Raw genomic sequence first — 26,385 nt, forward strand, 5'->3', positions numbered from 1 at the left:
GTATTAGGAGTAATTAAAAACAAGGAAATATACTACTGAGGGTAGCTGCCAACATGTTAATTAGACAGATGCATTTTTTACACATGAACACCAATACATTTTTTTACGTATGAAACAAACACAAAGTTTTGTAGCAATATCTGTTTTCAACCTGTATCTTAATTGGTGCTATTGTCTCTTTTTAAGACTGCATCATGGTACAAAAAGAGTATCCCTTTTCTAATCTTCTAAAATTCCAATATTTTTAGGCATTTAAATAGGCAACAGTTTGCGTTGTCTGTGTCTCCGATGTTGAGCTGTTTCTAGCTGCTAAATTTGGCTGCTGTACTTTCCATGTTTGAAAGGCTGTTGTTGTTCTTGGGTCCACCCTGCATTCAGTCATCCAGGTTTTTTTTTGAGCAGCCAGGCAAGGCTCTTCTGCTTTCTACATACCCCTTCTGTTCGCAGGCTCAGGACTTGAAGTGGTAGTGAGCTTTTCTTTATTTCTGGTCCGATAGTTGCTTCTCAGGGTCTGGCTTGGGCTCTGATGTTGACATTTATGTCACAGGCGTCACCGGTGAAACTGCTGGGAAACCAGATGGCTGGCCTAACTGAGGTTGGCAGCATCACCGTCCCCGCTACCTGCTCTACTTTCCTCTTCCTGTTGATGTTATTGCCCTGTGTTGTTGCTTTCATTCTTTCAATGTTATTTACTTTCCTATAGGCCTTCCCAAATGTGAGGACCTTTCTATTACTCTTCTCGTGCGTTTGCTCTGCTTGCAACCCCATCATCCAGGAAGGCTCATGATTTGGCTGCCTTCCTTGGGTCCTTCAAGGGGTTTGGCTTAAATGTCGCTTCCTCAACAAGACTTTCTGTTAGCACCCTATTTAAATGTACAACATACCCTGCTCCTCCCAACCTCCTACCCTGATGTTTTTTTCTCTCTTTCCTGCAAAATCTTTTTCTATAACAGTTAGTACCACCTGCTATATTCTATATTTAACTTTCTTATACATTGTATCACTAAGATACATAGAATATAAACTTCATGAGGGCAGAGTTTTGTCTGTTTGGTTAGGTACTGTATTCTAAGCATCTGGAAGAATGCTGGCCCTTGGTTAGCACTTTAAAAATTGTTTTGTTAAATGGTAAACAGTATTATAAATTCTGAAAGATCAGACTTCTAGCTTTACATTTGGTCTTATTCATTTTGCTTAGTACAACGCTAAGTATGAGTTGAAAAGCATTGGGGAAAAACAGATAAGGAGCACCTGCTATGTGTGCTGGGTATTTTACTTATCTTCTTTAATTCTCACTAGAATCCAAGTCCTTTGCCCAGAGAAGCACAGCTGGAAATTAGCAAAGGATGCAAACTAGCTCTGTCTGGCTCCAAAGTTACACCCTTTTTCTTCAGAAGCATGGTGCCTACCAATTATTCAGAAAGTCAGTAAGAGGCCTTCAAAATGAGTAATGTTTGTATAAATCAGGTGTGGATAGAAACAGAGTGTCAAAAATACTTGGTTAAACACAAGATGGCCTCAGGGTTTTTTTGAAAATTAATTTGGGGAAGGTATTCAATAATGTTGTAAAGATTTTGTTGGGTATCCGATGGACATGCGTCCTATTTGCGAGACCACCTCAGGGATACTGTGGATACCTGATCATGGCATTGTACACCAGAAGCTAAACATTAATGAATGCCAACTATAATTTTATATATATAATGTGATGGTTCAGTGTGAGGTCGGAGGGATAGTGGATGGGGGGAGGGGGGTTCACAGTGTGAGGGATATAAATGATGAACGTCTAAGTATTACCTTGTCTTGTACACCTGAAACTAATAAATAAATAAATAAATAAATAAATAAATAAATAAATAAAAATACTTGGTTAAAAAAAAAGATATGCAAATTCACTCCCTAAAAAGATAAGTGACAGCCCCAACAGAAAGAAATCTGAAACTGGTTAGAGCCAGTACAGTCTTGTGTTAAGTGACTGGAACCCCAAGGTAACTAATTTTAAAAGGAAAACATGTATCTGGGCACATATTTTGACATACTTGATGAAGATACATTATGTATGATGTGAACCCAACAAAGACAAATGGTCCTAAGAAGAGGCAAGAAAAATGTCATGCTCTTCAGTGTATTCTGATTGCAATCCCAGGAGCAGTAATGAATTGTATTTCTAAAACAAGCCAGATTTTATTGGGAAGATCTTTTTTCCTATATCTTCTCTTTGACTTCTTTTGATTTAGTTATGCAAATGTAAAATTAGTTCTCATACTTAATTTAGCAGCATATACTTACGGAGAAACCACATGATGTAGTAGCACTGGAGAGTGGAAGATGGTCAGCAGGCCAAGCCAGCTCCTGCCCTCAAGGAGCCTCCTGCCCTCACAGCCAAGAAGGGGCAGCCACTGCTCAGGGAGATAACATGTTCTGTGCCCATCTTCTGGAAGTGGAATTATCTCTAATCCAGAATTTATGTGAAAGGACTTAATAATTAATTTAATTTTTTTTTTTTTTTTTTTTTTTTACTTTAGCAAAAGATAATTTGGTGCTCTGTTTTTTAGGCAGCCATAGAATCTGGCAGTTGGAAATATTTTTGGAATTATGCGTTCCAATTATTTGCCCAGGCAAACATCCTTTCTACAGTATTTGCTTTAATAGTAGCTCTGGTAATTGAGAATTATTTCTTATTCAAGAATAAGCATTTTGTTTGATGCAGGTCTAAGAATTTGAACATTATTGTTTAAATTGAATCAAAATTGTCTTTCCTATAGCATCCATATTCATCTTAGATCTGTCCTCTAGAGTCACAAGAGCCTGTGGCGTATGCAGGCCCCCTCAACATGACAGCTTGTTATATACTGTGACTCTTTGAAATCTTCTGTTATTTGATTATTTTATTGGGTATGTACTTTCTGCAAGGTATTATTTCATGTACTTCAAGAGTTACAAAGAGAAGTACATCATAGTCTTACCTGAAGGCTGTTGCCTAACTATATCAACTAGTGTGCGAAAAGCAAGTTGCTATTGAGCTTGAAAAAGTGAAAGGACATACCCAGCTGGAAGGATGTGGAAATATTTATGAAAAATGTAGCATTTGAAATTTAAAACTGCTATTGTCTCATCAGGTTGCATTGGTGATGTAGTGAATTTCAGATCATGAAAACAATGTATGTAACAACTTGGAAGTAGAAACATAGACATCAAGGTGCCATTTAGGAAAACTTGAGCAAATTATTTCTTCTTTACCATAAGGTACTAGTACGGGTTGACAGGAGATAAGGCTGGCGAGGAAATTTAGAGCATTCTTTGAAAGTCAGGAAGAGGAATTTATACTTTATATGGGTGGTAATGGAGAATGGTTGAAGATTCTTGGGTAAGGGAGACTAATGTAATTTTATACTTTCGTTAAAATTCACCTAGAAGTAGTTTGGGGAATAAATTAAAACAAAGAAAAATGTATGCAGAAGAATGCATTAAGAGGTTAACACTGCATTCTTTTTCTTTTTAAATATAATGGAAATTCAGAAAATTAAGAAGAGATTCCTCATAAAGTTTTCTAGAGTGATTTCTCCTGAAGAATTGATAAGATTGAGAAAGGCAAAAAAGTGAATGTTGAACTTTCTGGGCTGGGGAAATAAGCTGCAGGGCCAGAAACAAGTGTATATGTATGTATGTGTATATGTATGTATGTGTGCATGTGTGATATGTGTGTGTGTGATATGTGCATGTGTGATTTGTGTGTGTGTATGTGTGTGTGTGATGTGTGTGTGTTGTGTGCATGTGTGATGGAGAGGAGAAACAGTGAAGAGACTAGTCTGACTTAGGTTAAGGGCATGTATTAGGAAAGATAAGGTATGTTCAAACTATGGAGGTGACACAAATGTATACAGAAACAAACTAAAACTTAGAAGCCTAGAATTAGTCTGGCATCGTGACAAATAAATTATATTGAAGATAAAAGAAAGTGTACTCAGTGAAAACAAGAAAGCCCCTGAATATATATAGAGTTACAGTTGTTAATTCATCAATGATTTACTGGATGGTTTATCTCAGGTGAGATACTGTGCTGGGTATTGTAAAAATCACAAAGAAAGGTGAGATAGGATAAGAAAGATGAGATAATAGGAGAGAAAGGCTTTGCGTAAATAACTGTAATAAAAGGTAGAAATGACAAAATACTAAGGTATCTCTGAAAAAATGAAAATCAACCAATATTTATGAAGCATGTACTATGTCCCAATTATAGTGCTTAGCTTTTTCTTACAAATTTATTTCAGAAAACTCAAAATAAACCTTCATTTCTACTGATGAGAAAACTGAAGTTCAGATAGTTGAAGTCATTCCAGCAGAGAAGTCAAGCTCAACCCACAATAGCAAGAGTATAAGGGGAAACTAAGTTGTTTCTAGTGGGTCACCAGTTTGCTTAATAGCAGTGAGCGTATGGTATTTTACAAGTATCTTAGGTATAGATAAGGATCCAGTGACTTAAAAAATTACGTATTTCACACTACCCTTCTCAGCTTGTATATCAATGGTACATTTCTCACTTCTGAGGGAAAATGAGACAATGAAGTGTATTTAGAATTTGAAATCAGGCACCCATGAGTTTAAATGCTGGCTCTGTGTTGTTGGTAATGACAATAAACCAGGATCACCACCACATCAGAAAGTGACAACAGGACTTTCTTTACAAAACATTACAAGAATTACATGAGATAGTTTAATATCAAGGACCAAGTAGAGTGCCAGAATTTAGGTCATGTTAACATGACATGAAGAGACAAATCTATGGTCTTTTATGCTTTCATTCTTTCATCTCTAATTCTCTCTCTGTGAGACAGACACATGTGTATGTGCGTGGATGTGCGAGCACACACAGACACACAGATTTTAGATCTAGGACACTTGGGAATGTAACTATTTTTTGAGCATTGTTTTTCATTCCAAAGAACCGCTCCTGGCTCTGCCTGCTTGTTCTCTCCTGAGAAAGATGCCCAGACATTGAGATCTACTACCCCACTGAGGAGTTTAGAAGCTGCCTTTTTCTCCCCTGTAGAAAAGGGTAAAGGCTGAGGGGGCAAGTGTTAGGTAGAAGTCCTCAATGAAGCAGAAACATGAAGAAAACCAAGATGGAAATACTCAGGCATTTAGAATAGATGGAAATGTCTCACTCTCATCAGGACAACCATGCCTTGGGAAATCTTCTTTCTTACCAGACTATTAAGATCCAGAAGTGAAATTCTGTGATTCTAGTATAATCTATGCATCAAAAACAAACTAAAGTGGTCAGATTAGAGGTGGCCTTCCAGCTGATAAGTCACATAGGAAGGGTTGAAGTAGTTCATGTATGTCTAACATGCATTTAATCCCCCTAAAAGTTAAGAAGGCATGCAGAAATGTGTTGCTATTCTACCTGCAATAAAATAAAAATTATTTATAAAGAGGTAGGCATATCTCATTAAATTGAATTTATTTTTTCCCAGGAAAGTTGATTGTAAAATGATTATCAGTACATTGAATGGTATTTTTCAGGTATCATCATGATAACAATGGTGTGCACTTGTTAAAAAATGGGTTTAAAAAGTAACAATAATTTATGGGAATACCTATACTGTTATAAAGAATATTGCTCAACAAATAGAATTTGAATATAAAATAGTGAAAATAAGAATTCTTTCATATTGTAACTAAACCTAGCATTTAAAGAAAAGGGACAGTTTATCTGAACAGTATATGCTGAGCCTATGTCTTCCTTTTCTATTATGTTCTGTTCCTAATCTATAGTGGAAAAACATGTAAGTCTGGTTTATCAGAATTTTCTCTCTTTTACGAAAATTCTTAGTTGTAGAAATGAGCTAGTGGATCAAGGTTAAAGAGAGAAGGACACGCAAAAACACAGTAAATGACAATCAAAAAGTAAATGAGAATATAGACTTAAGCTTATGGATGAGGAAAGTAGAAAATCCAGGAAATAAATGTTCTGATAATGTTTAGTAAATCTTTTCTTAGTTTATGTTTCCAGCATCACTCAAACGTACTGAAGAAAACTAAAAAGTACAATTGTAAAATAAGATTAAGAGATCACTTTTAGAAAAAGCTGTTCCTTAGAATTCTCAACTTTCTAACTCAGCGACAAAATCCTCTAAGGTTTTTGAGTATTTATCCACAGTCATTGATTATAACATAAACTACTATATAATTATCTTCTTATTAATGAGATTTAATGAGCCAATGATTTTCTTAGTATAAATTTAACTTTAGAATAGTTATTGTAAATGTGGATCTTTGTGGAAAGAGTCATATACTATTTACTACTACATATCTTTATTTTGTTATTGCCTTAACTTTTACATAAGTACTATTTTTTGTAAATGTCATCGTATGTAATAACATGCCTTAATTTTTCTTTTCTATTTTGATTTAGAAAGTTAATTTTCCTTTTTTATAGTGAGAAAAATAAAAGAAAGAAGGCATTGAAAGGAAAACACAGAAATGTCAGCAGAATTTAGAAATCTAATTCTTAATGTCCTTTCCTTTCTGACTACTTTAAATAATAATATTTGCCTTTCCCATTATTTATGGTGTTCCAAATATAGTGTCTGACCTTAAAAGTTGTAATACAAAATATTCCATCTGGAAAATAGTGTAACTGAATTAAGTTTAAAAGCCATGTAACATATGTCATTTAGCATTCTCATGAAATATCAGGATGATGTTAACAAGAATCAGAGCAAATGGAAAAAAAAAAATAATGGGTATGATCTCTGAAAACTTTATCCTGTGAAATCAGAAACAAGAGACTATGATTTTTATTTCAAATTTATATTGCATAAAAGTCTTTTGAGATGGAAAAAACATTCCAGTATTGCTCTTCTTATGTCTTGTATCTTTTGGTAAAACATTGCATGTTCACCCTTTTATATATCTTAAGAAACATTCACTGACTAGGATCAATAGGAGAGAAAAGAGTGACCCTACAAGTAATATGTTGTCTTGGTGTGTTGCTGATTCTGGTAAAAGGCTTGAGATGCATTGCATAATGGTTAGGAACATGGATTCTGTAGCCAGAGAGCATGGGTTCAAATTCTGACTCTACTATTTCCAGCTGAGCACTTATGCATGTTGCAAATTACTTAACTTTTTGGTGCCTCAGTTTCCTCATGTTCAAATGGGGATTATCACAGATTCAACTTCATCAGGTCATTATAAGAATTAAATGGTTTTATAGGTCTTGAAATAGTGACTGACAAAAATTGAGCACTATGTGTTATTATTATGGTTACTCTCCCCCAAAAAATATGTTTGGCAAATCACTTTGTAAATGTTGAACTCTTAAGTTATTTTTTTATTTAGAATCTTTTGTATAACGAGTTAGCCTATTGTTGAGAATATCTGTAAATTAAGACCAGAATATTCATATATTCATTTGATAAATGAAGATAATGCTCACCATAGAGATTTTTGAAATATTTAATTACAGGACATATTTTTTTGGGGAAGGTATCTTCTAAATATTTTGCCTGGTTTCCAAGTCCTAAGTGTTTTATTATAAGGAATGAATATATATATATATATATATTCATTCCATATATATATATATATATATATATATATATGTATATATATATATATATATATAAAATGTATGTGTGTGTGTATATATATGTATATACATATGCTGATGTTCATAATGTTACTAAGTATTGAGGCTAGAGTGCACACTTGTTTGCTTTTGTTGACCAGCATCAACCCCCCCTTATTCTAATAATAGCACCCCAACTCTACATTGAAGAATGTTTCTATACCACTACCAAAACCCTGACTGTTCCTAGGTTTCAAGTGAGGTTTCTTCCTAGTTCCAAGGGTGGGCCATTTGGCTTAGGGGAGGCCAATCAAGGCACAGTGCATGACATTACCCGGGACAGAGTGATTACTTTAGGGATGGGTATGTGACCCAATAGAGTCAGTGAGACCCAATGAGAATTTTTCTGGGTCTTTGTTCCTGTTGGGTTTAAGTCTGGGAAGTTGGAAGCCTGCAGCTGCTATAGCATCTTACTACAATAAGCAAATCTGTAGAAAAACTATCAGCATGGAGGTCAAAGCCAAAGGATACAGCATTGCTTGGTGCTAGTAACATCAGTTGAGCTCCCAAATCATCCCAAGCCTAACGCTACTGTAGACAATAAATCTTGAACCAGTGGACTCCCTCCTTCCTTCCTTCTTCCCTTCCTTTCTTCCTTTTTTAAGTCCTTTTTTTCTCTTAAGCCAGTTTGAGTCATTCTTTTATCTCCTATAACCAAAAGAGACTTTCAATAATGACTAAAAAGTCCTTTTTGGCTATATTTTCTTGCTCATTCCCAACAAATAAATTTTTTAATGAAAATGGTGAAGCTACAAAATACGCAAAATATATCAAGGTAATAATTATGACTGTTTCTGATTATAATTGGTGTCACTGTTTAACTTTTATTTAATCTTTATTTTAGGCCTTATTTGCACGAACAGGTATTTCTTTTTAAGACTGAATAAAGATTACAGATTTTTGGTGTGAGACGTTGAGTTTGCCTCCTGCCTGTATGATCTTAGGTGACATTTTTCTAGCCTCAGTGCACTTCCTTTCTTCAGTTTTCAAATAAGGACCATGAAAGTGTTTATCTGACAGGGTTGTGGAGAGGATGAAATGACAGCACATGCACACATCTTAGCCCAGTCAGTGACTGGCTCATAGGAAAACCTCAAATCTTAGCCACGTTGGTTGAAAGACTAGCATTTAATATTCCACTGCCTTTCAGTTTTCTTCTGGTTGCTTTTCAGTCACTCAAATCAGATATGAAATAAAATTAGTGTTTCATCTGGTTAATTTTATCTAGAGAAAGTTAACTTGTATAGCACAAGGACCATCTCTTTGTTGAATTAGAAAAACACTTTATTGAATTTCAGATACTCTGGAGCTGAAGCTAAATTGCATATAATTGCTGTTTTATGAGTTTTTATTTTTACCCCTTCATTATTTACTTGCTTTTTACTTTTAATTTGAATTATTTGTATTCATTGAATGACTTCTGGCTTAGCAAATCAAAAGCTTGAACAGAAGCTTTTGGTTAACAAAATTAATAATTGAAATCAGCAAAGTCTTAACGTTTCATTCTAAGAAAAGCCTGTAGAAGATCAGAGCTCCATTACTGAAAGATTTGGGCGGCTTCAAACATACGTGTGTTTACATTGTGAGGGGTTTGTCTTCACAGTTTCCCCGCCCTCTAGTGGTAGTTACAAAAATGCCATTTTGTAGTCCCCACACAGGAAATGCCCGTTCCTACTTCAGCTACCAGAATCCTTTTACAGGAAGTTAGGTGTGGTCTTTGAAGGAGAATTAAAAAAAAAAAGAAAAAAGAAAAAAGAAAAGGAAAAATGAAAAAAAGAAAAAAGCATGATGGAATTTTAGCTGCAGTCTTCTTGGTGCCAGTTTATCAATCCCAAACTCTGGGTGTGAAAGATTCTGCAGGGGTAATGTTTTAATATTCTTATTATGCTTATTCTCTGTGATGCTTCTCTACCTTTACAGTAGAATACTTGAGGGAATTTGCAGAGGACCACTTTCGTTTTGAAACTGCTGGCTGCATGTTTTAGCATGTCTCTTCTCTTAGAACATTCAGGCATAGCAGTTTCTTAACCTGGAGTGTGCAAGGAGGGAACTGCCATGCCTGTCGCCTGGCTTAAAGATCTCTGGGACTGGGTGAGGAAAATGAGGGATGTTTTGGAGGCACTGTGATACTGAAGGCTGTCTGCTACCTGGTGGCTGACAGGTCCTACCTAGCATACTTTAAAAAAACAAATGTGGAGATGGATGGTACAGTAGCTTATGTGATATTTGGCATATGCTGAAGAAATGATCTGGATATTAATGAATTTTACTCTTAGAAAATGCACTTCATTTAATTAAGTGGCAGTTCTCATTTCTGTAGGGTAGAGGTTAAAATGGATTGACATTTTTAAAAAAGGAAAAATAGATAAGTGATTGTATATAGATGGCATTCCGGGTTCAAGTTTTTGGTTGTGTTATTTCAAAAAGCAAACTCCTGCCACTGAGTCAGAGATAACAGTTGGGATGATTGGTGTGTGCTCTGTTGAGTTATATGTGTTAGTCCAGTAAAATGTGATTAGAATACAGTAAAACTTCATTTACGTTCTTGCAAAGGCCAATGTAATAGGAATTTGCTTAAAAGATAAACTGTGTTCAACTTAGCATTTTTTTTCAAGTCCAAACCTGCGGTGTAGATTTTATTAAATGGGCACTATTTGAGAAAATGAGCTATCTCTACAGTATTTCCTAAGGAACTGCAAATTTGATAATTTCAGAAGCAATTACACAAACGGCAGCAGGTTGCTAAACCAGGGGGTCCAGACCTCTGACGTGGGTGACTTCCTGCCCAGTTTGGCAGGAGCTGGATCCCTTCCTGTGCAGCTTCCAAACAGTTCCAAAAGCAACCAGGCATCCCCTGCTCCTTCCTGCTCCCTTGTTTTCAAGCCGTATCCACCTATGTTTCCACAGCCTGGCATGTCAGGATTTCCAGAGCTTTTTACCAGGTGCGTTGATTTTGAATAAGCTCTTAAGGGTGGAAAAGTAGGCCAAAAGGAACATAGAAAAAAAGAGAGAGGTACATGTGAGATCCTTGCACAGCCCCGGTTCTACAATGTTGGGTGATTATTCATTTCTTGTTTTGGATCTCTGATATTTTTGCAGAAAGGATGTTGAAAAAGATGGCTGCCAAAATATTCACACAAGTGAAACAGCAGGCACAAACCGGTATCCTCCATTTCCTAGCTCTGAATTGGATATTTCCAGTTAAAACATTTTGGGAGTGGGAGATGAGATTACCTCATAGACATCTACTGGATATGAAAGACAGATCTCCATGCAAGCAAACAAATGCATGAGAATTCCCTGGATGCCAAATACAGCTTTCTTAGCAAAATATGATTACATATAGCTTGGTTTATATATTTTATCTCAATGTCACGTGAGTGCCAGTCACTTTTGTTTCCTAATGGCATTGCTTTCTTTTTTTCTCTCTTTCTCTTGTTGCCATAGCACTTTCTTATGCAAGGAGCTAAACAGTGATTAAAGGAGCAGGATGAAAAGATGGCACAGTCAGTGCTGGTACCACCAGGACCTGACAGCTTCCGCTTCTTCACCAGGGAATCCCTTGCTGCTATTGAACAACGCATTGCAGAAGAGAAAGCTAAGAGACCCAAACAAGAGCGCAAGGATGAGGATGATGAAAATGGCCCAAAGCCAAATAGTGACTTGGAAGCAGGAAAATCCCTTCCATTTATTTATGGAGACATCCCTCCAGGGATGGTGTCAGAGCCCCTGGAGGACCTGGACCCGTACTATATCAATAAGAAAGTGAGTTTTTAGTCAAATTGCCTTTCCTTCCCCTACTGCCTAATTGGTGACAGGCTGTTCCCAGGGATGTCTGGTAAAAAATGCTGCGCCTCCGCCTCTCTGTTTCAAGTAGCACTAGGATGCTGGGTGGACCTGACTATTAATGGCCCCACTATATTTTAAGTCATGTGGATGCATTCATTTGAACCTACATTCCCAGCACAGGCAGAAAACTGAAGAGGCATCCTGCAGCGGGGGAATTGAGGAAAGGCAAAAGTCTGTCACCTTACCGTGTGATGAAACAAAAAGTGAAAACAAGGAGTAAATTTTTCATACGTGTTTCTTATATGTCCAAAAGTAGTTTCTGAATGCCTCTTTGCAATCTTGAGCTCTATATAAGATGTTTTGATCTTCAACAGGTTTATGCCCTCATACCACAGAAATAATAGCAGGTGATTTGCAAGTGCTCAAGAGTTTGATCCAAAAACACACTTGGAAAACCCTGAAGTTCTTGTGAAAATTTTTCTAACTGAAGAAATAATCAAAGCCACATTTTTATGCTTTTCACGAATTATAGTGTAAGAATACTGATATCAAAACTTGATAAAGATGCTAAGAATTTCTATGGCATTGACTACAAATTTTCTTTATTTTCATCTTTAAATCTTAGTGTCACAAAATTTAGGAGAATTTATAGTGCTCAGAAAGAAAAAGCACCTATCATTATCTCATATGTTGGCATTTAGTATGTTGCTACATTTTTTATAAGGCTATCTTTCTAAATAATGGTCTCGCCTTTCTCTTAAAATGTCCTTGATGTATATTCTAAGTTATGTTTTATGTATTTTGCTTTCTTTTTCAGACTTTTATAGTATTGAATAAAGGGAAGGCAATCTCTCGATTCAGTGCCACCTCTGCCCTGTACATATTAACTCCCTTCAACCCTATTAGAAAATTAGCTATTAAGATTTTGGTACATTCATATCCTTTTTTCAAATAGTCACTTAATATGATTTTGCTCTTTGAATTATTGAGCTGTGAATTTTTTAAAAACTATATGTGGTTGGTTGGCTACGTTTTTTGCTGTTCCTTTTTCTTACCTCTTTCTCAACAGTTAGCATATTGTAAAATAGGATCCTAGGTAAGTGAACCACTTTTTCCCATCTTGTATTTCTCCTCTTCCTGACTCACTACTTCTTTCTTCTTTCCTCCTCTGCTTCCTTCTGAATTGCTTGCTGCATACAAGGCTTCTTCATTAATTTTGACCATAATACCAGGTTCTCCTTTTACAAGTCTGCCTCTCAAATTTTATGATGTTATGTAATGGGTCAAATTTATGAGCTAATTTTCTAAAGAAAATTACATTTTCTTTTTACATTTGGAAAATATATACATAATCTGAATTACACAATTTTATTTCTTTTTAGTCTGAATTTTACTTTCTTGTCTCATTTCAGTATTTGAAAGCTTTGAATTAGTAAATATTTACAACTGTGACTATTTGTAATAGCCTTTCGAATATTTCTCCAAATTATTTTCCCAACAGTATTTAGCATTCTTACTAATTTTCTATTTTCTCTTCCTTCCTTCATTTTCTTTCTTTCCTTCTTTTTTTTTTTTTTTTTTTTTTTGGTCACTGGTCCTGTGTTCTAGTCAAATCACAGTCCTGTTATATCTCTCTCCCTCACTCCTCCTAACGGCTTAATGTCTACCTACCCATTTACATCCTTATTTTATTCTTCATTCTCCTTATTGAAGTAGCTACTCCCTAGAAATGGGATTGATGACACCCTGATGGGAGATGGCAATTTGATTTATTCCTGGAAGTTACATAGAGTAGTTGTGAATGATGGTTTAATTCCGCACAAGGAACAGTGGTCTGGCTGACTGCCAGCCCTGGAAAAACCAAGGAAGGAAAGGTTTGGAAGACTGGGGCTGTGCCAGGCAGGGATATTTACAGGAAGAACACAGCAGCCTTGGAATGAGGACTGAATGCATCAGGAACCAGAAGTAGGGTTCCTGAAGGGGAAACTGAAATTTAAGCAAAGCTCAGATAGGACACCTTTTAATGTTTCTTCTCTAGAGAATCTTTGCCTGGGATTCTGCAACATGGCCAGCCTAGAGCCTGGCTTGAAGGCTTGCAGTGTAAAAGCTCACTGCCCTTACCAGGCCCAGAAAATATCTGAGTCAGATAAGGTGTGGAATAAGTTTGGTACCAGGGAACTCAGTTCCATTCTGGGTGGAGAGACTGTAAATCATGGCCTCAGACTTGCCTACCATTGTGGTAAATGATATCCACAGAAGCATGGCATTCTGGGATTCAGTCTCCTTCTATCCTCTAGTTCATCCCTCTCCTCCCCCAAAGTTCTGCATAGACATTAACATATTTTAATTTGATATTTTTTATGTTTTAAGATTTAATAATTTCTTCTGAATTATCTAAAGCAATTTGCTTCATTACCTTTGTTTTAAGAGAACCCAGTTGTACAGGGAGAAAAAAAAAGTCTTTGAGTTAGTATTAGGAATGAATAATAAAGTTGAGATTTAGATTTGGGTCTCCTAAATTATAAATTATGGTCTAATACTATGTTTCAAATATTTGTAATCTGTTTACTGAATAAATATTTCCATATATTATTTATTATACTTTACAAATAATTGTAAACCCCTTGTGTAAACATTATTTTTACATGAAATTATGTGAAAACTCAGACTTAGTCCAATGCCCTGTTCAGAGTAGACATTGGGAGAGTATATATTGAATAAAAAAGTGACTAGTGAATCAGAGGATAGTGAATCAGACGCAAATCAAGTGATAAAATGGAAGGTTTGAATAGAAATCTATTTTGTCCTGAATCTGAATAATGAGATGGAATTTTAAGAGCCCAATTTTAAAGAAACAGGCAGCTTTTTGTTTTAAGGATTTTGTGTGGAGATCTTTGAGAATGTCATGAAAGCTATCATCTCTACTCCAAAAAATACTAGGAGGTTAGGGAACTCGTGAATTTTAATTTAGGACTCTCAGGAAAGGGAGACTACCAGTGAAAGAGGAGGAGGGCAGTTTTAGAAGTTCTGATCAGAGAAGCTGGGTGTTGAGGACATAGTTTATGATGGGGTCTCTCTAGGAATCAAGGTAAAGCTTGAATTTGAGGCTTTGACCTTGCTTCAAGAAGGAGGAAAGAAAACCTCCCTGGGGCTAACTTGTGAGGAGGCTGCAATGATGTAAGTTGAAATGTTAAGGCGGCCAGGTAGATCTATTAAGACTTGCCAAACAATCGACTCTCCTAGAAGCTGATAAATGGCCTATAGCCACACATTTCTTTTAGAAATCTTTCTAGAAAAAAATAGTTTTTATAAAATCTCTAATCACCTGAATTAAAACATTATATTTCAGAAAGCTCACCAAGGAGGAGAAATACTAGAAAAGGAAGGTGGGCTAATAGTCTAAGATGCATAAATTCTTCAGTCTTTTGGTGATAGTGGCATACTTCATTAGAGATGCTAGTAAACTTTTAGGTACATAATACTCTACAGTTTGCAAGGGATTTTCCCAATGGTTGTCTTTGTTTTTTTGTTTGTTTGTGTTTTTTTCTCACATTGCAAACCCTAGGCTCAAATCCTGGTTTTCTGACTTCAAGAACAGTAAGTTGAAAATGCTTAGAGATAGTGATGGTGGGTTTAGGCATAGTTGAGAGGTCATTGTGTATTTATTACCATTAGTTTCTAAGCCAGAATGTGGCCATTTACAATAAAGAAACTTGTATTTTAAACCTAGACTGACACCTCAATGAGTATTTCTAACAAACATACCGACTTGTTTCATAAAAAGCTGTTATCTTCACTAGAAACTGTTGCATATCAAATAAGCTTTGTTTCTTAATTTTGGCAGAATAAGAAGTTATACTTATGCTTGCTATATTTTTGCCAGGGTATATTTTGAAAACTGAAAATGCTTTTGATGTGCCTAGTATCTTAATTTGATAGTTAAATAAAATATGGTTTTATTTTTTAGGTAATAAACATGTTAAAAATAATCCATATTCCTAAAATTCCCAGTAAGAGTTTTAAATGTGTGTCGTGTCAGTTTTTATGATTTCAACTTAATATGCACACATTTTTATTTTGCATTTATGACTCATTCGTCTGTTGATTTGGAAATATTTATTGAGTACTTACTATGTGGTAGATGTTCTTCTAGGCATTGGGAGCCAACATTGAACAAAATGAAGTCCCTGCTCTCATATGGTGACATCTGTGTGTATATGTGTATTTGGGAGGAGACAGATAATAAAAATAAATTATATGTCAGCTAGTGATATATGCTATTAAGAAAAATAAAGCAGTGTAAAAAGAGAAGAGTGGCAAGATACTGTTTTAGGTCAGATAGAGGAGTCCTCTCTGAAAAGATATCATTAGAACAGATATACAAAGGAAGTGAGGGAGCGAGACATGGACATTTTGGGGGAAAGTAAGTGTAAGGGGAATAGCAAATATTAGGACAAAGTGTGAAGATAGATGTAAAACTGGTGTGTTCAAGAATCAGCAAGGAGCCCACTGTAAGTGCAGCAGAGTGGGAAAGGTAGGGAGTGGAGGAGATAAGGTCAATGAGAGTGGAGGTCAGGGGCTGAAGTTATAGGCACTGGTGAGGACACCATACTTACTCTGAATGAGATGGGGAGAGATGACTGAAGTGTTGTCAGCAGAAGAATATCAATCACGACCTAACTTACATTTTACAAAGATCACTCTTGCTGTTTCATGGAGAATGGGCTATAAGGGAGTAAAATACAGAAACAGAAAGATAGATTGAGGGCTTACTGCCATTATGAATGAAGTCAAGGGATGCTGGCAGGTTGGACTATGATAGAAACAATAAGGGTGGCAAAATGTCATCACATTTAGATGTAATTTGCAGGAGAGCTGACAAGATTTACTGAACAATTGGAGGTAGGACATGAGAGAATGAGCAGAGCTAAGGATGCCTCCAAGTGTTTAGTCTTGTTTAAGAAAGAAAAATGTAGTTGCTGTTGACTGAGCTTGGTATGACCTCAAGTAGAGCGATATGGTAGGTAAAATCCAGAGGCTGGATTTGAACATGTTATTTTTGAGATGGCTATTAGACGTTCAGTGGAGGAGTTACATGGAAATGCAAGTCTGGAATTCAGGGAAGGGTTGGGCTGGAGATATACTTTGAGAGATGACAGTATATGGATGGTATTTAAAGTCATGACAAAGACACTCCAAATCACACAACTAATTTAGAACTGCCTATCATTCACACAGGGAGGAAAATTTAAAACATCTTTTGGTATTAGAAAACCTGGGTTGAAAAAAAAGAAAACGGGTTCAAACCCACCTCTGACATTTATGTATTACTTACTATATGACCTTGGGCCAAGTCACTCCAAATGTTTTGAATCTCAGTTTCTCCATCTATGCAATTATAATCGGAATTTATACATTAATAATAATAAAATGTGAGACCTCCCTAGTATAACAACTAGCACTTAGTAGATACTTGACAAACAGTAACTATGACAACTATTGTTGGTAGTAGTGGCTACAACTGAAGCAGCAACTGCTGCAAGATTAATAAAGGAAACTTCTCATATTGCTTAAGGAGTTCCACAAAGAATGTTGTGTAAATCATTACTCTCTTGCATCTTGACTTTGCAAGCAAAATGTTTATACAGCACCAGAGTTTGGAGCTATAAGTGACCAAAACACATGTGGTCAGTCCCAACCTTCTCACTTTGCAGTTGAGTTAATTGAGTTTCTAAGGCTACATTTTATATCAGTGTCAGAGCTAAAACTTCAGACCAGGTCTTCTGATTACCAGCTCTTTGCTTTTCCCACCCAACAGAAGAAACCCAATTTCTAAACTCTCAGGTATAGTACTTTGGGGGCTTTACCGATATCTGTCTCTATGCATTTTGAAGGTTATTTTCAGTGGCTCCAATTTACTCTTTTATTAAGTAAGAAGTGAGCTTGTTAGCTCATCCCAAAATTATATGGTATCTATGTAGAAGTTAAAAATATCATGGTTTTCCATAGAAAGAACTACATAGGCCTGTAAGGAGGCAGGGAGAACAACTTATAATTTCCATTTTTCCTGCTTTAAATGATCAAAAGTTATCACCTATTATCACATTGTTAAGAGATTTTTAGTAATACCTAGGATGAGACAACTCAGGAGTTAACTCTGTGTGTGTGTGTGTGTGTGTGTGTGTGTCTAGCATTTAATCAATATTTCTGCTGGCTCAGAAATATGTACCGATGTGTAGAAAGAGACCTATCCTGCTCTGCGTTGTATTCTTCATATCTATGTTAAAAAAACAACAACCCTCTAACATAAAACTCTTCTACCTCTAGTATATATATACGTGTATATATATATATATATATATATACGTATATATGTATATACGTATATATATATACGTATATATATATGTGTATATATATATATACGTGTATATATATATACATATATATATATATATATTAAGAATTCTTCTGGAAACTCTCTGGATATTATATGTCATTAGAAACTCCATGAACAGAAGCACAAACAGTGCCTTTCTCTTCCTTAAGAATGACAAAGAGATACCCTATATTTTATATTCAATAAACAAATAATTAATAGGAATAAAAACAGCTATCCTCTAAGAGAAGTGTTAGTACTGTTATCTGCATTTGTATAAGAAAACTGAACGTCAACGTATTAAATAACTTGCTGAAGCCCACGTGGGTTAATAAAGGGTGCATCTGATTAACGGTTCATTGCTTTAAAGCTCACGCTGCTTCACCCGACCTATGAGGATACAGGGGTGGACATGGCAGTACTTTAATTATCCAGGTTCCATGTCAAAGGCTACATAAACCATTTTCAGTATAAACTTGAAGAAATCTCTCCTCATGTACACACAGGAAATACTTTAGATTTATCAATTGACGGGTTACTATCAATCAAAAGATTAACATAATTTATTAAGAAATTGATAGATTTGAAAAATCATTTTTTCCTAATATTATATAAGGTTAGTCTGCCTTTATATTATTTTATATGCCAAGGCTCTTAAGGAAGTATTATTATGGGATACATTGTTCTTTTGAAAAATGAACTTTAGTTGATGTCTTGGCTTATGTATTTAAAAATAATATAGATTTATGCGTTTTGTTACTGGTCCTAGGCCCCTGAAATCTGCCTTGGTGTGGAGTTTCTATACTTTTTTACTGTTTGGTATCACCAATAGAAAATCTATACCCACATTATTTTTTTTTATATTTGTATATTTGTTATGATTATCCGAAACCCTACTATTCAGTCACTCACCAAATTCCAAAAATTTTTAAAGTATGTGACATAAAATAAATCCACAGTGATTTTTAAAAGTTAATGTGTTTTGAAACTATTTAGAGATAGTTTCATAAACTAAAATCTCACCCTAATTATCTCTTATTTTGTTTTAAAAGCAAAATAGTTTTATTCACCTTCCTTTTTGAGTGTGTAAGGATCTTTAACTTAAGTGTGCTTTTTGTTAAAATGATAGTCATGCAATGTGGAAAACACCTGTTTGAGCATAATGCTTTATTAATTATTACTTACTAGACAATAATCATTCTTTTGTTTCTTAATATTGAAATATATATATTTTACTTCGTTACATAAAATTAAATTCTATTATTATAAAGTAAATATTTTTAAGGGCCATAAAGTCATGGCTCAGATCAGGTGACATAAATCTCATGAGGCTATTAAGCTCTACCTTACATTTATCTTATGTCCTCCCTTTCCAAAAAAAAACAAATTTTATATATATATATATACATATATATATATATATGTATATATATATATGTATATATATATAAACTTGTATACGCAATATATGTGAAGAAAAATTTCATGCTCTAGTTTTGTCCCATATCAATACCTATATCATCAAAAATCATTAAAAAGGAAAAATATTCATTTAGTAATAAATAATTGCAAAATTGATTTTATTCATTAGTCACATGACACTATGTGAATGACAAGGATATAGTGGTAAACAGCATAGACAGGGTCCTGCCCTCATGAAGTTGACAGTCTCGTAGAAAAGAATCAACATTAAAATTAGTCATTGGAGGAATAGTATAAGGTGATGCAGGAATACATAACTTGTATATCTGAACAGGTCAGGTGCTATGGTGAATAACTTTCTACTAGAAATAACTTTTAATGTGAGTACTAAGTCTGAGTTAGCGAGGGTGAAGTAGAAAGCATTTCCGGGAAGAAGAGATGGCATTTGCAAAGATCCTTCTTTGAGAAAGAGCATACTTCATTAGAAGATCTAAAACAATTACAATAATATTGAACAGGGTAGAATACAGTGAAGAGTAAATAGGACAAAACTAGAGAAATAGACAGGGGTCAGACCTCCTAGAATCTAGACTATATTAAGACATTTGATCATCCTAACAGTAGTGGAATGCTATTGAAATGATCTGAATTACATTTACAAAGGTCATTTTGGCATAGTGTGCAGAACGGATTGAAAGGAACCAAACATGGGTTCAGAAAAAACTGTTTGGGGGAAACTACAATACTGTAGATTAGACTTGATGGACTCCTGGACCGTGTAGTAATGTGGTTATGCAGAATAGTTGACTGAATCCAGAGGTAAAAGGTAGAGTTGACAATATGCAGTGCTAAGTTGGCTGTGGAGGCTTAGGGAGGGAGAGAAATCCATGACTGCTCCTAGGTTCCTGGCTAGATATGGGACATTTTATAAGATACACAGATATTAAAGGAGCAGTTTGGGTTTTTTGGGGGGGGAGGGGGACGGAGGAGCAGAGAGGTAGGATGAAGAGATTTTTAGTTCAGTTTTAGAACTCAAAATGTTTTAAATGATTTTGAAAATGTCCTGTGGACGATTCGGTGTGTACAGTTCAGAAGAGGTCTAATCTGGAGAGAAATATACATATGAAATTGGTGGGTATACAAATGGTGCTTAAAGCTAGGTTTGTTCACGAGTTCTATTTTACTAGGATGAATATAGCAGAAGAGTTGGGAGATGGCTGAGATACATCCTATGTCCTTCTTTTCAAAAGGGAATTACATTTCAAAAGATACAAAGAAATTGTTGCCCCTGAGGCATAAAGAAACAAGGGATTGGGACCTCATGAAGCAAGGGGAAAAGAACAAAATGTAAGGGGGAAGAATCATCTTTGTCAAATACTGTTGACAGAGTAAGTCAAATAAGAACTCAAAATTATCCTTTTATTTTTAGTGACAAAACATGGAGAGTTTGAGGGTAAGGGGGATCAAATATATGCTGATGGAAGGAGAACTGACTCTGGGTGGTGAACACACAGTGGGATTTATAGATGAGGTAATACAGAATTGTACACCTGAAATCTATGTAATTTTACTAACAATTGTCACCCCAATAAATTAAAAAAAAACATGGAGAGTTTGTTGTCTTCAGTAAGAAAAGGTAGTAGGTTGAGGATGTGATAGATACTTGAGGAAAAGATAAACATCTTTTTCAAATTTGGCTGTGAAATGGAGAAAAGAGTTAGGGCTGTAATTAGTTAAAGAGGATTGTGAGTTATAGGAAAATATTATCCCCCCCCCCACACACACACACACGCCATGACAAGATAGAAGTGACTAAAGCAAGTTTATGTTGGCAGGAAGAGGCCAATAGAGTGGGAGATGTTAAAGACAAGAAAAGGAAGAGATAAAAGATTTCTGAAGTATTCTAGAAAAGCAGAAGGTGTCCACAGTATGTGTGGAGGGATTGAATATTTCCCCCATTGTAACAGTAAGGAGGAAAGGATAGGTCCAAATTCAGAGAGCTTTGTAATTTGGGGGTGGGAAGTAAAGATATGGTAGACTTATATTATCTCTACTCAGTGAAGTAGGAAATAAGGTCATCACCTTGAAGTGGGAGGGAAGGAAGAAAAAGGTTAGAGGACATCTGAAATTGTCTTTACAGAGAGGAGATGGGGCTAAGTGGAGAAATACGGGACTGTTGAAGTTGGGAACCATGTATTGAGAAGGATGCCAGTCAGCCAAGGGAATTATTTTCCCTAGTAGAGCCTAGCAGGATAACAGTTCACGTCTGTAATCCTTTATTTCTATACTCTAATAGCAAATCATCTTTAATTTTATCTTATTTTTGTTTATTTTTACCAGTAGAGTAAAAATATATTTCTTCTTTGAAATGGTGTTTTTCTGTGTGCTCTGGGTTGTAGCGCCCTCACGTGGCTGATCCACAGAATTCAAACATCTTGTCATGTGGATGCATTTGAACAAGCTGACAACTTAAGCGTGTGCCTTATATCACTGCTAGTATAAAGGAAAAGTCAGTTACTGCTTCGACTAAAGCCAGTTGCAGGTACAAAGAAACTTCCTTTGTAGTTTAACACAACACTGGCTACTTACTGTCCTATTTTACTGCACTTAAAATCATGTTATTTTGTCATAAGCAAGTAATGTGAAAATTTATAATAAAAATAGTGAGGAGAGTTATGAATAGTATCTATTCATTTCCTGGGATTTTTATAGTTGTGTCTAAAGTCACATTGATAAAGGTTGTTTTGCATAATTGCAACTGAATCCTTCTTGTGCTTTTTCTTAAATATTTAAAAAGTCATTTAATTAATGACTACCAAATACTTTCTTAAAGAGATTTGTTGTTGTTTTTTTTAATATAAATAAAAGTGAATGGCCTTGGCTATGTCTACAAAAGCAAAATGGGGTAGAGTGAAACAAACTAGATGTTTGTTATAAAGTCGTATCCTCTATGATTCAGGAAGTTAGGAAAGCAATTTATTTAGCATCTACTTTGTACCAGGCAATTAAGTGTAGGAGCTTTAACACATTTTAACTAATTTCATCCTCTCAGAAATCCTGTGAAATAGTTTGTTTTCTCTGTCTCTCTCTCTGTGTCTCTCTGTCTTTCTCTCTCTCTCTCTCTCTCTCTCTCTCTCTCTCTCTCTCTCTCTCTCTCTCTAATAGTGAAATGAACCAAGGCCAGGGAAATTATATAAGTGACCACAGTTACAAACCCAAAGAATGCCAACACTAACACCAGCCATTTTTTCTCATATTATTCAGAATTTTATGAGCAATTGCAGTATATTCCATACTCCATTTAGAAAGGACCTTACTAAAGACATTCTACCTGGGTGACCCTTTGAATGGAGATGTAATGTATTTAATTAATCACTTGAATTCTCTTGTTTAATTTTGGTCAGGGTTTACATACATGCCATACTTGCAGTTCAGTTGTTGAGTCTCATTTCAAAAATTTAAATTGATAAATTATTTACTAATGAACCAATTGCTTTGTATTTAATCTTTTTAAGTACTCAAAAACATCCAAGTAGCCTCAAAATAGTGGATGACTTGGCCTGACATAAACTAGATAGGAAGTTATTGAATGACAGAAATGGAAAGAACAAACTCAATAATAAAATTATAAGGACATAAAAGTTCTAAACTTCATGGTGGTAAAAGGATGGTGGTGCATGAAAGTGAGATTTTCCATTGAACTTTGTCTTCCTTGACGCTGTTCTACTTTATTCAATGTGCTCATTATGTGCACTATTCTTACCAACTGTGTATTTATGACCATGAGTAACCCTCCAGACTGGACAAAGAATGTGGAGTAAGTAGAAAATATTTTTCAATATTCTCATCCCTTTATTTTTCAAATTGTGCATTTAATACCTTGAGACTTCATCAGTTTCTTTCAAGTTCTTCTCAACCACTAATTTCTTCTAGGACAAAGGTTGCAATGGCTCATTCAGCAGCTCAAATCACCACACTAGTTTCACTGCCAATATTTGTAGTCCTTTATCTTCTGTGTGAGTCACACACTCTTTTGAAGATCATCAGTTATTACTAATATCCAATGATAAAAATTATACCTAGTCTGCATTCTCCTTTTTTCATGGCTTCACCTTTCTGTTTTATTAGTACGTATTTTGTGGCTCTTAATAATGCATATTTTATTCAACACTAATGCTTTATCAACATTTTGAATTAGTACCTATTTGCTTAAATCAGACCGAAAGACAGTGTATCTAAGATATCTTCATATAAAACCGTATTAATTTGTGCCTTCAAACTAATTAGTGTAGCAAGTACAATACTCATTTAGTTACAATCAATGAAAATGTCCTTCAAAATGTAATGCTTCTTTCTGCCTTAAACCCTACCTAAGCTCTACCTTGTAGGGAGATAAATACAGACCCTTATGGAAGCCTCTAATTTTTGTTTGTTGTTTAAGTCTCTTAAGGTATGTACATGTAAATTACCTGCTAGATCTTTAATGTGGGCGTGGCTATTTTTTCTCAGGTATACCTTTACAGGAATTTATACTTTTGAATCACTTGTTAAAATACTTGCAAGGGGCTTTTGTTTAGAAGATTTCACATTTCTACGGGACCCATGGAATTGGTTGGACTTCACAGTCATTACTTTTGCGTAAGTATCTTAATACATTTTCCATCCTGAAAGAGTAAATCATTGGTGGGAGCCTATACTGTATTTCTTCTTTGTGGCTTCTCTTGACCGATCGAGCATTTTTTGTAGTTATCGTATGAATTAAGAATATTTTTCTTCCAATCAAATTATGTACTTTGGAGAAATTAGGAAGTATCATAGTAAATTATATGGTTTTGGTTTCAATTAGCGCTGTAAAATAATAAAATAGTTTCCTAAGTAACAGATTATGATTGATGACAATGCCATTTTTCTCTTAATTGGGAAATATGATGGCAACACTCATTGAAGTTGAAAAGGTCTTGATGAAAGACCGACGTAGACTTAGATTTCCCTAAATTCTGAATAACTCTGATTTAATTCTACAGGTATGTAACAGAATTTGTAAACCTAGGCAATGTTTCAGCTCTTCGAACTTTCAGAGTATTGAGAGCTTTGAAAACTATTTCTGTAATTCCAGGTAAGAAGAAACTGGTATAAGGTGGTAGGCCCCTTATATCTCCAACTGTTTCTTGTGTTTTGTCATTGTGTTTGTGTGTGAACTCCCTATTACAGATATGTGACAGAGTTTGTGGACCTGGGCAATGTCTCAGCGTTGAGAACATTCAGAGTTCTCCGAGCATTGAAAACAATTTCAGTCATTCCAGGTGAGAGCTAGGTTAAACACTGAGGCTGAGTTTAGCTGCACTGGTGCTACAATCACAGCTTTTGTGCATAAGCCTATTGCTTGTCACCTATTGCGAATAAATATGTAAAAAAGCAAGAATCAGTACATCCTATTTTGGATGGATTTGATTCTTTGCTTTTGCTAGTTGCTTTCTGTAAAACTGTCTAAATCAGCCTTTGAGTTTAACAGGTTTTTGCATGAGGCATTTGCAGTAACAGGCTACGTGGTCTGCATCCTACAACATCAAGCTTTCTGCATAGAGGCTAAATTATGAGGCATTTGAACTGACGCAAACAATTGACCGTTTAGGTCAAAAATTGGTAATTTTTTGAAGATAAATGAAAGAGCAAGGAATAGCATGAGTGCTGCATGGGGCTCCAGTTTTCAGATGTCTTCCTTTTTTAACCCATACTCAAGCTTGCAGAATTCCCAAATACTTAATCTCATAATTCAGTGACTTAAAGATTTCTTACTATGCTATTCATATAGATTTTTCTAAGATCAATAAGAGGTTAGGGAGTAAGACATCTGCAAATAAAAGCAAAATATTTACACAAGGTCGATGTTTCAGCATGAATAACAAAATCATTTTTTTGCTCTAAGGAGTGTTCGGAAATACACTTTGGTTCATTTCCATTCACGGTTATCTAATGAACATACAAGTTCTGCATTCATTCATTTTCACCAGCTAGCAGGCTTTTCATGAAAATGTTACTCAATCACAAGCATTAAACTAATACTGTTGGCATTCTGCATGACATTTTTATTTTCCAGGACAAGCTCATGATGTTTTTTTGTTGGTAAAGTAGCTGTTAAATAGTGTGTTTAAAGGTCTCCCTCTGGTTTTACTTGTAGGCCTGAAGACCATTGTAGGGGCCTTGATCCAGTCTGTGAAGAAGCTCTCGGATGTCATGATTCTGACTGTGTTCTGTCTGAGTGTGTTCGCGCTGATCGGGCTGCAGCTCTTCATGGGCAACCTGCGGAATAAGTGTTTGCAATGGCCCCCAGATAATTCTTCCTTTGAAATAAACATCACCTCCTTCTTTAATTACTCGTTGGATGGGAATGGTACCACTTTCAATAGGACAGTGAGCACGTTTAACTGGAATGAATATATTGAGGATAAAAGTAAGCTATATTTTTTAAACCATTAAGTTGTTTTGTCTTTTAAATATTAAAAAAAAATACATACATGAATTATCTCAATTTTGATGTGAACCAAATGACTTAGATCAATTTAAGATAAAGCAGTACATGGGATACAGAAATCAAATGATATCTTACTCCTTTTTCCTTATCTGTCAATCAACATAATGAAAGTTACCTTTTGAAAATGTGTTCTTTTCCTAAAACAGTGTTGAAAGCAATACCATATTATGGTGTATACACACAACAAAATATTTATTGATCAGTTTTCAATCATCTTACGTAAATCAGTACTTTAAACTATTCAGTGTATTATGCTGAAATGTGTTGTTAAGAAGACTGGGGAAAAATAACTTGGCCCAATTTGGTTGACTTAATATATGTATTGAGTGTACATGCTGTATCTAGAAATAGAGGAACCGTTCACAGAGATGAAATCTGAATTTGTTACTCATTAGAAAATTAAGCAACCCCAATCCAGCCATTCGCTCCTTGATGATGGGAAACTGTAAACTCAAAACCTGCATCTATAATATTGTTGTTCCAGTTTATCCCTTTGGTGTCAGTCGTTGGTTTAGATTTGTTTATCAGTATAGTTTGATTTCATTTTACAGGTGGCATCAGAATAAACTTATGATGCCATAAGCTTCAGTATAATTTCTTACCATTGAAACCAGCCCCTAGTCATTT

The 26,385-nt window shown here is 35.3% G+C and overlaps 1 protein-coding gene across 4 annotated transcripts in view; it reads left to right on the forward strand.

Moving 5' to 3' along the window:
• LOC308499294 (sodium channel protein type 2 subunit alpha) overlaps positions 1-26,385 on the forward strand; it is a 134,520-nt gene that overhangs the window by 37,888 nt on the left and 70,247 nt on the right. Inside the window, exons 1-7 of one of the 4 annotated variants that reach the window (XM_081052432.1) lie at positions 9,356-9,498; positions 11,084-11,401; positions 12,243-12,360; positions 22,953-23,043; positions 23,736-23,864; positions 24,251-24,342; positions 25,405-25,677. In XM_081052432.1, the coding sequence (XP_080908558.1) occupies positions 11,135-11,401; positions 12,243-12,360; positions 22,953-23,043; positions 23,736-23,864; positions 24,251-24,342; positions 25,405-25,677 (970 nt within the window). In that variant the 5' untranslated portion in view covers positions 9,356-9,498; positions 11,084-11,134. Of the gene's footprint in view, positions 1-9,355; positions 9,499-10,537; positions 10,579-11,083; positions 11,402-12,242; positions 12,361-22,952; positions 23,044-23,735; positions 23,865-24,250; positions 24,343-24,437; positions 24,530-25,404; positions 25,678-26,385 lie in introns of those variants that run through there. The other 3 variants (XM_081052433.1, XM_081052431.1, XM_081052434.1) reach the window with 3 other exon arrangements.

Source organism: Rhinolophus hipposideros (assembly GCF_964194185.1).
Source record: "Rhinolophus hipposideros genome assembly, chromosome: 6".
Taxonomy (NCBI): domain Eukaryota; kingdom Metazoa; phylum Chordata; class Mammalia; order Chiroptera; family Rhinolophidae; genus Rhinolophus; species Rhinolophus hipposideros.